Source organism: Hemitrygon akajei, chromosome 8 (genome assembly GCF_048418815.1).
Source record: "Hemitrygon akajei chromosome 8, sHemAka1.3, whole genome shotgun sequence".
Taxonomy (NCBI): domain Eukaryota; kingdom Metazoa; phylum Chordata; class Chondrichthyes; order Myliobatiformes; family Dasyatidae; genus Hemitrygon; species Hemitrygon akajei.
Window position 1 is genome coordinate 102,089,647 of NC_133131.1, and position 17,117 is coordinate 102,106,763.

At 39.8% G+C, this 17,117-nt stretch overlaps 1 protein-coding gene across 1 annotated transcript in view; it reads right to left on the reverse strand.

Annotated features, from left to right (window-relative positions):
• LOC140732124 (band 4.1-like protein 4B) overlaps positions 1–17,117 on the reverse strand; it is a 354,588-nt gene that overhangs the window by 34,539 nt on the left and 302,932 nt on the right. Inside the window, exons 21-22 of the mRNA XM_073054310.1 lie at positions 6,866–6,989; positions 911–988 (exon numbers count right to left, since the gene is read on the reverse strand). Coding sequence (XP_072910411.1) covers positions 911–988; positions 6,866–6,989 — 202 coding nt within the window. The remainder of the gene's footprint in view (positions 1–910; positions 989–6,865; positions 6,990–17,117) is intronic.

The following is a 17,117-nucleotide window of genomic DNA, read 5'->3' on the forward strand; positions in this document are numbered from 1 at the left end:
GTCAGAAGTGGTCTTCGTTGAAGTGGAAGCAAAGCCAAAAGAATCAACTGGACATAAAAACAAAACAAGGACAGGGGTGCTGAACAATGACAGCAAGTGCTCTGGACTGATGAGTCAAAATTTGAAATTCTTGGCTTTAACAGGAGGCTGTTTGTCTGTAGACGAGCTACATGGATGAGTGTCTGCAGCCAGCAATGAAGCACAGCGGAGGTTCCCTGCAGGTTTGGGGCTGCATTTCTGCAAATACAGTTGGTGATCTGGTCAGAATTAATAGAAGCCACAATGCTGAGAAGTACAAGCAGATTCTCATCCATCACACAATATCATCAGGGAGGAGTCTGATCAGTCCCAATTTCGTTCTGCAGCAGGACAATGACCACAATCACACAGCCAAGGTCATTAAGAACTATGCTCAGTGACAATAAGAACAAGGAGTTCTGCAACAGATGGTATGGTCTCCACAGATTCCTGATCTCAACATCATCGAGGCTGTCTGCGAAGCAAGCAAGATACCAAAAGACTGCAGAGCTATGGCAAGTTCTCCAAGATGTCTGGAAAAACTGACCAGCTGATTTTCTTATAAAACTGCACAACAAAGAGAAATGATAGAGTTTTAAAGGTAGAAGGAGACCATGCCTGACCTTGATTTGATTTAGTTTTATTTACTGTTTACTGTACTTTATAGTAATTTGTTTGATATTTAGGAACTTTCCATTTCATTATTTGGAAGTATCTTCACTTTACAGATTTTTTACATGTGCCCAAGACTTTTGCATAGGACTGTATATGGGCACAGATTTGAGAAATAGCAAAATAGTATTATTTCCTTGAATATTCACAAGGTGATGTTTGCAATCAGTATTTTGGTCAATAAATTGAATTTATAAAACTGCAGACACCAAATACAAACCAGAGGAGTAGCTTCAGTGAAGTCCATCAGTAGATCTCCCGGAGAAGCTAAATCTGTTTGGTCTTCTTCTGAATTATTCTGTTAAAATACAATTGTTATAAATATAAACAAATAAATGTTTCAAACAATTTGGGCTTATTTCACATTACATTCAGAGCTGTAGAGTACTACAGCACAGAAACAGGCCCTTCAGTTCATCTAGTCCATGTTGAACTGTTATTCTCTTCAGTGCCACCGATCTGCACCTGGACCACAGCCCTCCTTACCCCACCCATCCAAGTACTTATCCAAATTTCTTTTAGATGCTGAATTCGAACCTGCTTCCACCATTTCTGCTGGTAATTAGTTCCATACTCACACCATCTTTTGAGTTACAAAAATTCCCCATCAAGTTCCCCTTAAATATTTCACATTTCACCCTTAACCTCCAGCTTTGGTCTCATTCAACCTCAGTGGAAAAAGCCTGCTTGCTTTCACCTTATCCATATTCCTCATAATTTTGTGTAGCTCTAATGAATCTCTCCTTATTCTCCTACATTCCAGGGAATAAAATCCTAATATATTCAATCTTTCCCTATAACTCAGGTCCTTGGGTACTGGCAACATCCTCGTAAATTTTCTCTGTACTCTTTCAATCATACTGATATCTTTTCTGTAGCTTAGTGGTCGCCAACCAGTCAATCGCAGTCGACCGATCGATCTTTGAGACTTTCCCAGAAGATCCTGGAAAAAAATGGAAAATGTGCACCAGGCAGAAAAGACCGGAAGCAAACCCCCGCAACCCGGAAACAACCTCTCCCCACAAACAGCTCTCTGCAGCGGGAGCGCCACTACATCACCATTATCCTAATCAGCATCAACCTATCTTTATAATGCTCACATTACAACACTACTCCCCCTTTAAATTTCAACATTCCCCAAATGTAAAAGAACTGGGAAAAAACAGTGGTGTCATTAGGTTGCGTACCTCTAAAACTTATACTAGTGTCTCAGTACCAGCTTACCGATACAAAACACCTGAAAAACGTGGCAGATTCAACATTCAGTCTAACAAAGGAAACTATCCATTCAAATATTCAGTCTGTCAGGAGGTTTGCGAGGGTGCTGTGCTGCAACAGATGAAAATTATTAAATCTAAGTACAGGAGCTGTCTTACTGACAGACACCTCACAGACTGTCTCTCTGTAGTTATGAGCCAAATTTCAGGGAACTAGCAGAAAGAGTTCAGCCCCAGTCATCACACTGAGTGCAACAGTCAATTTTTATTCATTTATTTTTCGTGTTAAAATAAAATTAAATAATAAAACATAGAATTAAAGGTGTTGTAATGTGAGCATTATAAAAATAAGTAATACCAATTAAAATAATGGTAACATAGCAACACTCCAGCTATGGAAAGCCGCCTGCAAAGAAAGACTGCTTCCGGGGCTGAGGGGCTCCACTTCCTGTCCCTTCTGCCCAGTGTGCATGTGTGTGTCTAAACGATTTAGTAGGTCGATCTTGCCTTTCACGAAGGCAGAGGTAGGGGATCTTGGGCTTAAAAAGGTTGGCAACCACTGCTGTAGGTAGATGTTCAGAACTGGGCACAACACTCCAAATTTCACCTCACTAATGTCTTATTCAACTTCAATATAACATCCCAATTCCTCTATTCAATACTTGGAATTATGAAGGCCAATGTACAAAAGACCTCTTTATGAGCCTATCTATATGTGATGCCTCTTTCAAGGAATTTATAAAACTCCCCATAAGAAATGGCAAAAAAAATGTTCTTGAACTGCAAATGTGTGCTCATAAATATTTACAGTAAGTAACTGGGTCCTAATTCTGAAACGTTGTATGTCACAAACAAGAGGCAGAAACGAAATACAAGGCCAAAGAATCATACTTAGTCAATTCATTATGACATCAATTGTTGCAGGTTCGATTTTTATTGGTACCAAAGAGACTGAATGAAAGAAAGAGGTTTAGATAACAAACAGAAATTAGTCTTTCACTGGAAAGTTTACCTGTAAATAATTAAGAGAGGCTTTTTAAGACAGAGCAGAATAGATTTAACCAAAAGGTTCCAGAGATACATGGAAAGACTAGAACAGCTAGGGTTGTTCTTGTTGGAAATCATGAGCCTGTGGGGAACTGAGTGAGAAAAATCACAAAGGCTATAGGCCACATACTGTAGACAAAAATTCTCATGATGATGGGATAAAGCATTTGCAGAAATAAGCCATAGGAGCAGAATTAGGCTATTTGCCCATTGAGCCCTGCTCCACCATTCCATCATGGTTGGTTTATTATACCTCTCAACCCTGCCTTCTCCCTGTAACCTTTGACGCCCTGACAAATCAAGAACTTATCAACCTCTGTTTTAAGACCTCTGTGGAGGCCAATGACTTGGCCTTCACAGTTATCTGTGGCAATGAATTTCACAGATTAACCACCCTCTGGCTGAAAAATTCCTCATCTCTGTTCTAAATGGATGTCCCTCTATTCTGAGGCTGTATCCTCTGGTCCTAGACTCCCACACAACAAGAAAATTCCTCTTCATCTAGGCATTTATCTAGGCATTTCAATATTTGATAAGCGTCAATGTGATCTTCCTTATTCTGCTAAATTCCAGCGAGTACAGGCCCAGTGCCTTCAAATGCTCCTCATATGAAAACCTGTTCATTCCCAGAATCATTCTTGTGAACCTCCTCTAGTCTCTCCAATGTCAGCACACCTCTTCTTAGATAAGGGGCCCAAAACTTCTCACAATACTCAGTGCAGTCTGACCAATACTTGGAATGTAGGGCTATGGCTCAGGTGTAGGTTGACCTGACTAGGTAGAATAACAGTAGGCTGAAGGACCAATTTCTGTGCTGTAGTTCTATATTACTATATGACATGACATTAAAAAAATGTACTGGTTTTGTACGTTAAGATGTGGAATAACTTCTAACAGTAGTAGGAATAGCAGATGCAAGTGCAACGATCCACAGGGATCTGGATAAATACCTGAAAGACAAACAAATATTTACAAGACTTAGAAGGAAGAGGGAGGAGATGTGGTCAGCTGTTTTGCTCATCTATTGACTTGGTAGTCACTGTAGTAACCATTTTGTGATACACTGCATATCAGGAAAAGAGCCACAATCTCTCTCACAGACAGTCTTGCCCCTCTAAGATCAAATAAAAATAGCTAGTTTGTAAATTTCCAGAAGATAAACCCAGTTTTACCTAGCATTTTTGGTAGTGTAATAAAATTTATAACTAGTCATTGTATATGCACATACAAGGTGGCTTTTCCCAATTTTTCAACCATTATTTATTAAAAAAGTTCATTAATTTTAGATAAAACTTTTGATGCATTCTAAATTACTGTGAGATGTACAGTAAATTAAAAATAACTAAAATTGAAAATGGAAACAACTAGAAAAAGCAGGATAAAGCTCACTATAACACTGATTATGAGGCTGAAGGAGAACAGTGATTCAGCTGTTCCCTCAAGCCAATTGTAGTCTCCTTATATCTCTTCGCACGGCCTCATCCTTCCCTTATTCTCTTATTACCAGTGCAATGAGCCCTAATTTTCTCACTCACTATATCCCCTCAACTCACTATTGCCCTGCAAACTTTGTCTCCCATCAATAACCTATTACTGTGCCACAATTTGACTCTCACTTCTTCACAAATCAGCTGTGCCATTTCCCCTCCCACCGTACTAGTTTCTCTGATTGCCAGGAATCTATCTGGGTTCTGATTGTGAGTAGTTGCTAAGCAGAAAAGAAAAAAAATTAAAAATTAAAGCAATAAACAACCAACTCGAAGAATTTAGTGGGTTGAGCAGCATCTACAAGAAGGAAGTGGCTTTCAACATTTCAGAAACTGATGACTCTTTTGGTCCTGCAGATTGTCGCTCAAGATTCAAAAGATGGAGACTTGCTGTTAAATTTGAGCAGTTTCCCAGTTTCTTCCCACAAATACTGGGAGTCCAAAATTCAAAATTTGGCTAATTTTGCTTAATAACCTCGGCACATCCTTGGGTGTGTTGGTTGTTAACGTAAATGGTGCATTTCACCCTATGTTTAGATATATGTGATAACAAATAAATCTGAATCAAACTGTATGAAAATAACATTAATTCATTGCAATTGTTGAAGTGCTGAGAAAGAAACGTTGGTGATGTCTGTCACTTGTCTTATCATTTAAAGTGGAAAATTAAACTGCCCGTAATTTGCCAGAAATACAGCATTTTACTGAAAGGAGTCACATGGATTAATTTGAGGAGAAAATGGAACTGCTACTTTGTTGCATTGAAGCGTGGACAGATTACTCCAGGAGTTAATTGCAGAATGATGAAACAAAGGGTTTATTTCCTTTGTACTGCTCCTTTGTACATACAGTACTTTCATCATAAACTAGAGGCTTAATTGCTACTTCTGGAATTTTATTTCTCAAGGGTCACAATGACACTTCAGACTACAATATGTTCACAGATACGTATATGCATGTTAAAAAAAAGCCTAGAACTGCAGGATGCCTTAAATATTTTCAAAGTAGTTCCAAGCTTACTGTAATCTCAAACCCAGTCAGACTGACTGGCTGACCTACCATGAACTTGGAAATGAATGGCAGTGTAGATAAAATAGGGAAAGAGGTCAAGAGGACATGGATGTAGTGTGAATAGAAGACATTTTTGCCTCTTCTGCCTCACATGTACAAAAGCAAAAATGCTTATGTAATTGATTTCTTCTTGGGTCGTTAAACCATAATCTTAACTGCAGGCTGCAGCCGACAAAACCCATTCTAGATTATTTGAAAATCAAGGAAATTTTCTTGGGTGCAGAAATTTAGACACTTAATTTTTAAAACCATAGAATCATGTTTATATAAATCAACTTTTCACCTCAGAGATAAATTTCTAGTTCAAATCACACTAGTCCCGGAAGTTGACCAGGTGGTACCACTGAGATTCACCTTTACACTCCTGATGCAAATTCTACACCAGGTACATATGAATTAACACCCTTCTCCAGACAGCACCTGAAATATTATGGCAAAGGTAGTGCATGTTGTCTGGACAGCATCTGTCAGTAGATTGTTTTAGGACAGCCTTCAATCAAAAACATCAGCCAATCCAATTACATTACACACTCCCTTCCTTCCGGACTAAGTCTTTCCTATAATGGTACCCATTACTCTACCTTGCAGTCTCATCCTTGGTCCTTAGTTAGACCCCATCAAGGTAAAGGCTCCAGCCTTTTTACCCTCACCTCATCTTGATCGCCGACTAGACTGAACTCCCAGAACAAGGGCTCGGTTCACTCCAGACCTAATACAGCTCCCGATTACTGGGTCTCCCCATCAACCATATCCCAGACATATCTTCTTTTATGCACTATAGAGTATGTACAGTACTGTACCTGTCAACATGGAGTGGAGAGCAAGTTTGTAAATCTGGCGGGAGCAAAGGATGGGACAGCAGGAGTGGTATGGGACGAGTGGAAGAGAAGGAACGCAAGGAGCGGGTGTAGGTGCTGATGCAAACGCACCCAGCCCTGAGACACTAGGCAAGGTCATATGGCTCCAAGCAATTGGTTTATTGATCATTACAGAATGTCAGTCTAGTGCTTCCTGCTCCCTCTCCTCTCCTAACCATGATTCCCCTCTCAGGACCCCTTGACACTCTCAGTCCACAATAGAGACCCATATCAGAATCAGGTTTATCATCACTCACATATGTCATAAAACTTGTTTTTTGCAACAGCAGTACAATACAATGCATAAAATTACTACAGAACTGTGCAAAAGTTGGGCACACTAGCTAAATACATGTGCTATGTTCACACTATAGTTTAAAATAACCATTTAGTTCATTATTGATCTGTGAATTTGTTGTGTTTCAAAATGTTTCTACACTGTGACAGTTTAATCTTTAAGAATTTTACGTTGATTTCAATAAAGTAAACTTCATACCTTGATGCAGGTGGGGTACTGTAACTGCTGAACATCAGTAGCGGACAGTCTGCTGATGGGGGGAGGACTGCTCCGTGTGGCTGCAGCTAAGGCAGGTGGCAGGTCATCCTCATCACTGTGATTACTGTAAGATAAGACAAAGGACATTACTATCAATCTGTAATCAACAAGGAACATTACGGTTTCTAAAGAACTACTCAATCCATAAAGAATCAAATTTTATTAATCACTGTGTGTGAACCTTTAAAAAGAGCAGTTTTCAATACAAGCCAGGCAAGAAAAATAAATTTATTTGGATTTTTAAATGTTAGTCGATTCACTCACATGCATGTACAGATTTCTGCCAATTTTCAGCAAACATTATTGAGAAACTGGTGGGGTGAGGAAGGCAAAAGAGAAGGTGGTGGTAAGTACCAATAACTAAAGTAACAAAATTTCAGCACGAATCCAACCTCTCCAAGCATTGGAAAATACAAGTTAGAATCCATCCGATAACATGAGGGAGTAAAAACCTTTGCATTATGACTCCATTGTAATGTATATACATGTGAATGGCTTGTAGAAAGAAGCTGTCCAATAGCCTGTTGGTCCTGGCTTTAATGCCATGGTAGCGTTTGCCAGACGGAAGCAGCTGAAGCAAATTATGGTTGGGGTGACTGGTGTCCCCAATGATCTTCCAGGCATTCTTTCTGCACCTGCTGCTGTAAATATCCTCAGTGGAGAGAAGTTCACATCCACGGATGCGCAGGGCTGTCTATTCCATTCTCTGCAATTCCATTGCCAGCAATCAAAGTTGGTGCAGTTCCCGTACCAGGTCGTGATACAGCCCATCAGTATGTTCTCAATGGCGCCCTTGTAGAAGGTCTGGAGGATTTGGGGGCCTTTGCTGAATTTGTTCAGTTGCCTGAGGTGGAAGAGACACTGTTGTGCTTTTTTTTTGTCACACAGCCGGTGTGTACAGTCCAGGTGAGATCATCGGTGATGTGTATAACCAGGAACTTGAAACTACTCACCCTCTCAACTGTAGACCAGTGAATGTTGATCGGGGCCAGCCTGTCTCCATTCTTCCTGTAATCCACAACCAGCTCTCTTGTTTTTTGGACATTGAGAGAGACGTTGTTATCCTGGCACCACTGTGTCAGGATGTCAACCTCTCCTCTGTAGGCTGTCTCATCACTTCCATTAAAGCCCCTCCTCCCCTTCTTACCCCATCCCTGATAAACTTAGCTTTTCCCTCCTCCTCTTTTTTTTCTCTCTCTCTCTCTGCCCATCACTCTGCTTGTTCTCCATTTCCCTCTGGTGCTCCCCTCCCCCTTTCTTTCTCCCTAGGCCTCCTGTCCCATGATCCTCTTCCTTCTCCAGATCTTAATCCCTTTTGCCAATCACCTTTCCAGCTCTCAGCCTCACCCCACCCCCTCCAGTCTTCTCCTATCATTTCACATTTCCTCCTCCCCCTCTACTTTCAAATCTCTTACTATCTTTCCTTTCAGTTAGTCCTGACGAAGGGTCTCAGCCCAAAATGTCGACAGTGCTTCTTCCTATAGATGCTGCCTTGCCTGCTGTGTTCCACCAGCATTTTGTGTCTGTTGCTTGAATTTCCAGCATCTGCAGATATCCTCGTGTTTGCTTTTTAAAAAAACTACCTTTTAACTGAGTAACAAATTATGTATTTAAATGAAATACAAAACAAATTAGAACAGGGAGGAGTGTAGTGTATTTAGTATTTCAGTAATATGAGTAATATTGTAAATATATTGTTTCATTAAGGATTGTTTACATAATTCATTACGTGTTATATGTAAAAGTACGTGAATGGTAAACGTCATAATGCTACCACATCATATGTGTGCACCTCAATTACCGTAGATTCCGGATTTTAAGCCGCTACTTTTTTCCCACATTTTGAACAGCTTTGAACTTTGCGGCCTTTAATACGGTGCGGCTAATACATGATTTTTTTCATGCCGCCTCGTAAACATTTTGCCTCATAACAGTAGACCAATAAAATTGATGAGTAGTTCACAGAGGTCCAATGAAATTGTACGATAAATCAAGCGCACTTTCACAATTAAATTATTGTAAATCAGTCATTTGTACTCACCCTCATCAACATGGAAAACACTCGAAGCATTGTGCTGCCTTATGGCAGTTATTTAGTTTATAATATTTTCGCTTAGTAATTCATTAGTTAAAGTTAGAAGAGTTTTAACTATATTTGTTTTCTGTACTACATCGCGGGATGCTATGACGTCACACCCGGTTTCGCGGTGTCTTGTGGGAAAAATGCCGTTTGCGATAAACGGGACGGCGGAGCGAAAACGCTGCTTTTAAGTTAAAGGCGATCAATAACTTTTCCTGGTAGGCTGCAGTATATATATTTTTTACCAGTCGTTAGGAGATATTGGAATGTTGTTCAGTAAAGAAGTATACGCAACGTATATTTAAAAGTAGCCGCGTTACGGGCACGGTTCGAAAAAAAGCATTTGCAATATGTATTTGTTTTTGTTACCATATGGATTTAATTAAAAGTTAAAAAATCCTCACGTGTAATATCTTTCTGTGTAAATATCTCATATTACAACGTGGGACACCTGCGGCCGAAAATCCGGTGCGGCCTAAAATCCGGTGCGGCCTTTACAATTAAAAAATTGATTTTATTTCTAAAATTAGAGCCAGCAGCTTTTAATCAGGTGCGCTCTGTAGTCCGGAATCTACGGTAAGTAAAAACTCTGTGCTTTTCTTTCAAGTAGATTTACGTTTTGGAGCTACATAACAGTGATGATGAAGATGATTTAAAGTGAACCTCAGATGGCTACATAGTACCTGTTGAAATGTAGCAAGACATTTGAGTAAAAAAGAGCGCAGCACCTTTCTACTTCACCAGAGGATAGAGATGGTTGAGTAAATAAAAATGGCACAAAATGGACAAAATTCACAAATAATGGGTAGTGGGTGATAATAATAATAAATCAAAAAAATGCAGAAATGGCTGGCTACATTGGATAGATTAACACATTCGACAGCATAAAAGATTACTGGGTGATGTATACTAAGCGAATTGAGCAATATTTTGAAGCAAAAGAAATAGCCAATGAGAAAGGAGTGGCAGTTTTGCTAAGTGCATTTGGTGGAAGAGGATACTATTTGCTTAGAAGTTTAACTGCTTCAACCAAGCTAGTTGAAATATCATGAAAGTAATGCTTCGAACCGAAACAATTGTTGAATGCAGAATGCTTTAATTTTCATAAATGGAATCAAAAGGAAGGGGAATATATTTCAGCTTATGTAGCTGAACTGAAGAAATTGTCTGAGCATTGTCAGTTGAATGATGGGCTTAATGATGCACTGAGAGATTGTTTAGTTTGTGGACTCTTACAAGAAAGCATTCAAAAATAACTCTTACCTGAAGCACAATTCACATTTAAAAGAACAGTTGTGATCGCTGTTATCACTAGAAACCACAGCCAGAGGTTCAACTGAGTTGAGTCAGAAATGAAAATGAGCATGAACAAATTTGCAACATCTGAACAGAAACCTCCCTGGCTGAACAAATTGTTATCATTGTGGCACCACACTGGTGCCACTTGTAAGCTCACTTACATCACACCAATGTAGGCTTGAAGGTGAAACTTACCGAAAATGCAACAAAGTACAAAGAGCCTATCAGGCTGGTAAAAATAAATGGACTGCACAGGAAAGAGAAAAAGCTAAGTTGCAGTTTCAAAAAGTACTAATTTACATGCCATTGATCAAAAATCTGATAACGATGAGAGTGTCACAGGAGTGGGTAGATTTCAGATTTACAACATGGAAACTAACAAGAAACAAGCAACACACACAAAATGCTGGAGGTACTCAGCAGGTCAGGCAGCATCCATGGAAAAGAGTAAACAGTTGAAGTTTGGGTGAAGATTCTTCATCAGGACTGGACAAAAAGAGACAAGCAATATGGCTTACACCAGAATTGAACGGTAAACTAATTAAAATGGAATTGGACACTGGCTCTGCTATTCAGTCATTCCACAAAATGAGTCTGAATGGCATTTCAAAGATACTGAACTAAAGTCTGCAAATATTCAACTAAGAACTTACACTGGAGAAAAAAATAACTCCTGTGGGAATGACATTTGTAACAGTGAAATACAACAACCAACAAGCCACATTGGGCATGTACATGGTAAAAACAGGAAGGCCAGTATTGTGGATGCCTGATTGGCTAAGATAGCTACAACTTGATTGGAGATCCATCCACCATTTGCATGCCACGTTCCCTGAAAATAGAGTCAACCGAAAGTAAATTAAGAAAGGTACTGCACAGCAGTATTCAAGGGTAGAATTAGAAAACTCAAACTTGCCACACCCAAGTTTTACAAAGCCCATCCAGTTCCTTATACCATTGTGATAAAGTAGCCACTGAGCTGGATCATATGGAGGCTGAAGGAATTCTTTCCGAGGTTGAGTGGATCTCATGGGCAATGCCAGTGACCCCAGTAGCTAAAAAGAATAGACTTGTCAGAATCTATGGTGATTTACAGGTCACCATCAACCTAGGATAGAAGATACCTTTGCAAACCTTTCCGGAGGAAAACACTTCGGCAAAGTGGATGTAGCTGAAGCCTACCTATAGATGGAGATGGAGAAAGAGCCCAAAGTATATCTCACTAGCAACACGCACAAAGGGCATTATTGCCACACTATGCTTATTTTTGGAGCAGCATCTGCACCTGCACTTGGCAGAAAGCTGTGGACCAGGTGCTGCAAGGATGCCCTGGCACTTGTTGTTATCAGCAAGGTTGACAAGGAACAGCTCCAAAATCACAAGGCAGTGTTAAAAAGATTACATGATTATGGGCTCTAAGCACAATGCAACAAGTGTGAATTTTGTAAACCAAGCATTGCTCACTGTGGTCACATAACTGACACACAAGTGTGCTGAGAAAATTCAATCAGTGGTGGATGTCTCAATGCCAAAGGACATGTCACAGTTGCAATCCTTTTTAGGATTTGTCAATTACTGTAACAAGTTCCTGCCAAATCTGGTTATGCTGCTCCACCTCTTGGAATCATTACTACAGATCAGGAAGAAATGGCAATGGACAAAGCAGTGTGAGGTGGCTTTCCAAAAGGTAGAGGAAATGGTGAGGTCAGGCACAGTACTCACACATTATGATCCACATCATCTAGCGTAGCTTGTCTGTGATGCCTCGCCTTATGGTATAGGGTGCAGTCATGTCATGGTACGAGTGGTGGAAGTGAATCACCCATAGTCTTTGCATCACGTTCCCTTACCGTTGCAGAGAAAACTTGATTGTCGACAACTTGCGTCCGTTTTCAGTCTACAGCAGGGTGTTCTACTAACAGCAGCAGCACAAGTGCAGAGATTTGTTCTGTTTCTTGGAGAACACAATTACAAGATTGAATTCAAGAGGACGATTATGCTGATGGATTGTCTCATTTAGCCTTGGAAAAGGAAGTACCTGAAAAATTTACAAAAATATACACTCCTCTTGATGTATTCTCCCTAATGTAAATCGAAAGTCTCCCTATTAGAGTAGAGGTGATCCAAAGAGAAACCAGAAAATAAAACACACTGTCTCAGGTCTACACGGCCACCTGGAATGTTATAAACTTTTTTTCAGTCTTATAGTTTTTTTTATATTCTGTGTTTTTTTTGCCTGATCTTTCTCTATTTTTGTGTGTGCAGGAAAGGGAGATTTGGGGATTGATGTACTGTTCCATTTTTGTTTGTATTTTGTGTGGGGAGGAGGGATTTGGGGTTGTTAATCGTGCTGCTATTCTTTTCTTTACTGGTTTCATGGCTATCAGGAGAAGTATTGTAAACTTTGATAATAAATGAACCTTTGAATGTGCAACAGAAACACCAGTTCTCTCTTTTTACCAGCACTGGGACGAACCTGCCCTTGATGGGGGTTTGCCTTATGTGGGGATTAAAAGTTGTTGTACCATCCAAGCGGAGAGCTAGTGTTGGAGGAGCTACATACCAGTCATCTAGGCATGGTCAAAATTAAAGCATTGACTCTAAGCTATGTCTGGTGGCTTAGGATAGATCAACAATTTGCCATGCACTGTTCAGGATGCCAATATGAACAAAGATGTCAAGAGCGGTGTCTCTCCATCCCTGGGAATGACCTGTACTGCCCAGACAAAGGATTCATGTTGATTTTGCCAGACCATTCAAAGGCACAAATTTCTTGATAGTGGCAGATGCAGCTACAAAGTGGCCAAAAGTGTTCCCAACAGTCTCCACTACAGCTTCACACACTGTAGATGTGTTGAGAAGCCTCATCTCAAATATTGGTGTTCCAGAACAATTAGTCAGTGACAATGGACCACAGTTTGTTGTGGAACAGTTTCAGTCATTCCTGAAAATGAAGGGAATAAGACATATTACATCTGCACTGTACCAGTCAGCTTGGTGGAAAGGTTTGTCCAGAGCCTAAAGAATGTATTGCAAATAATATCAGCACAACACACTACACAACACTGAATCAGAAGCTTGCCAATTTCCTCTTTGCATATTGCAATGCAGCACACTCCACAAACAAAAACTCTCCAGTTGTGCTGTTCCTGGGTCATCTGCTTATGCACCTGCTTGGATCTCCTCAAATCTAATCTCAGAAAGAGTATGCAGAATAAACAGCTGAGACAAATTGAGGACTACTCAAATCACGAGGTTTAATGTTTCACTCCTGGACAAGCAGTCCTGGTGAAGCACTATAGAGTATATCAAAAGTAGATACTTGAAAAGGTTAAGAACAGAACTGGATCACTCTCCTACACAGTGGAGATTGTGTCTGACATCATCTGGAGATGACACATTGATCAGTTGAGGAAAACAAAGTCAATTATTAGAGAAGAAAGGTGTCCAGAGCTCGCAAGTCCACTTCTTGCAGTCCCAGAGTCAACTCCTCCAACCACCACAGAGGGTCAAGTCAAGTCAAATCATTTTTATTGTCATTTCGACCATAACTGCTGGTACAGTACACAGTAAAAATGAGACAATGTTTTTCAGGACCATGGTGTTACATGACTCAGTACAAAAACTAGACTGAACTACGTAAAAAAAAACACAGAGAAAGCTACACTAGACTACAGACCTACACAGGACTGCATAAAGTGCACAAAAACAGTGCAGGCATTACAATAAATAATAAACAGGACAATAGGGCAAGGTATCAGTCCAGGCTTCGGGTATTGAGGAGTCTGATAGCTTGGGGTAAGAAACTGTTACATAGTCTGGTCGTGAGAGCCCGAATGCTTCGAAGCCTTTTCCCAGATGGCAGGAGGGAGAAGAAATTGTATGAGGGGTGCCCCAGAACCTGAGATTACTTCTCAGCCACAAGTCTCACTTGCCAAGCAGAGTGACCAACCCCGCCCCCCCACCCCCCAAACTTGTCAGGGAAGATGTTATTTCACAAGAGTAATAAATCCACAACAATGATTAAATCTTCAGGCCTGAATGGGACAATTTAAAATTTACTATAATGTTATTTGTATATAGTAGTTGTATAACATGGTATACTGTATATACAGTACATATACAGTGGTAAGCGAAAGTTTGGGCACCTCTGTCAAAATTTCTGCTACTGTGAATAGCTAAGCTATTCAAAAAGATGACTTGATTTCCAAAAGGCATAAAGTTAAAGATGACACATTTCTTTAACATTTTAAGCAAGATTACTTTTTTATTTCCATCTTTTACAGTTTCAAAATAACAAAAAAGGAAAAGATCCCGAAGCAAAAGTTTGGGCACCCTGTATGGTCAGTACTTAGTAACACCTCCTTTGGCAAGTATCACAGCTTTTGGAGACAGCTAAGAGTCTTTCAATTCTTGTTTGGGGGATTTTCGCCTATTCTTCCTTGCAAAAGGCTTCTAGTTCTGTGAGATTCTTGGGCCATCTTGCATGCACTGCTCTTTTGAAGTTTTCGATGATGTTTAGGTGGGGGGACTGTGAGGGCCATGGCAAAACCTTCAGCTTGCGCCTCTTGAGGTAGTTCATTGTGGATTTTGAAGTGTGTTTAGGATTATTATCCTGTTGTAGAAGCCATCCTCTTTTCACCTTCAGCTTTTTTTTTTGCAGACTGTGTGATGTTTGCTTCCAGAATTTGCTGGTATTTAATTGAATTCATTCTTCCCTCTACCAGTGAAATGTTCCCTGTGCCACTGGCTGCAACACAAACCCAAAGCATGACTGATTCACACCCATGCTTAACAGTTGGAGAGGTGTTCTTTTCATGAAATTCTGCACCCTTTTTTCTCCAAACATACCTTTGCTCAAGTAAATGAAGGGAGTCCTGGCGATTTTCTTGATTAGTTTTCGTTCATTAAGAGTTGGCCCAAATAAGCAGCTGCCCCAATTAACCAGAATCCACTGTATATAGTATTAACATTTCTTGTTCCTTATCAAAAACATTAAAGTGTATGATTTCGCAATGTCACAAACTCATAAATTTTAGAAAAAGAAACTATTACCTTCGCAAATAAAAATATGACCAGTATGTCTTCCACTCAGTTTTGCTGATAAGCATTAAGGCTTTTACACAATTATGCTAGTTTTCTTGTTCAACTATTAAATTATATCTTTCTTTCATCCTTTCAGATGACATGATTGGTCATTTAGCTCTATTGAGTATTATGCTTTCTTCCCCTCCATTCAATTCTACCTGCAGCATAATTTCCCAAATTCTCATTAACTCTACTATCCAACTACGAATAAGGGAATTACTTGGCTAACTAACTTACCAATGCTGGTCTTTGGGATGAAACAGAAAATCTGTGCAGTCACAGGGAGAATGTACAAACTTCACACAGACAGTACCAGAGATAAGATTTAAACCTGATCACTGAAACTGAGAGGCAGATGCACTAACTGTGGCACTACTGTGCCAATGCCAATTGAAATGCTCTGCTGCCAAGAACAGCAGGATAACACTTCTATCTAAACTTCTGATGTTTTAGAATATAAGCTTTACTTCTCTCATTAATATGATCCAGAAGTCCACGCTTTATTTAGTTACCCACACTTTGCTGCTACCTACACTAATTTATTTCTATTATTTTATGTTGCTAAGGACTTCTCTTTCCACAGATGCTGCAAGATCTGCTTAGTTTTTCTAATATATTTCATCTTAGAATAATAGAGCTGTGCAACACAGAAATGGGTCCTACAGATAACCACATCCATTTTCCCCTATCTACTGGTTATGGGTTTGGTTCATGGGTTCAGGGGTTTGGCAAATGAGGACAGAAGATGGTCATTGCCAGTATGTAAGTTAACTATTTATTTACAGGACAAGATGGGCACTTGTCATTCAGTAACCCATTCAAGTTACACACATTGGCAAACACTTCAGTTAAGTATTTAGGCCAAGTGTGAACCTAGGCCCTCTCTCACTGCAGCACACTTCCACTGTTTCTATGCCACTGTCTATGACCTGACCCATGGTGACCCAGAGAGCAAAAAGAGAGCGTGTGGTTTCTGTGCATTAAATTTAAATTCTACCGGCACTGAGACGTCATCAGCTAAATGGCAGCTAGGGGGAGGGCTGTAGTGTTCCTTAAACAGGCCAATCCCTAGTTAGCACAGGGAATGGCTTTCAATGAACGGGTAAGATGAACACTTACTGCAACATTTACACCACTTGTCCATATTACGACTATATCCTATCTCTTCCTATTTAAGTGCCTGTCCAGATGTCTCTAAAACATTATGACGGTATCTGATTCCACCTGCTCCTCCAACAGCAAATTCCCGATAATAACCACTCTGTTTAAAAAAGAACATTGCTTTCAAATTCCCTTTAAAATGCAATCCTCACACCTTAAACCTATACCCTCTTGTTCCTGGCACTCATGGCCCAGAAAGAAGATTTCCCATCCACTCTATCAATCTCTTTTTAATATTAATATTTAATACTCAATGATTCCAGAGCAGCTTCTTTCCTTCTGTGACCCAGATGTCTGAATGATCTGTGAACATTGTTTTGTTTTTTTTTTGCATTATTTATATATTTTCATACAATATAGTAATTCCATGTGTTTGCACTCTACTGCTGCTGCAAAAGAACAAAACACATCATAAGTCAGTGGCAATAAACCTGATACTGATTTTCTCTAAATGATCTACTTCCCCTTTCCTGAACTTATTGCATTGCATATCCTTCTCCTAAGTGAATACTGATGACATTATCTGGCTCCACACACATAGATTATCCCTATAGTTCCCCAGAG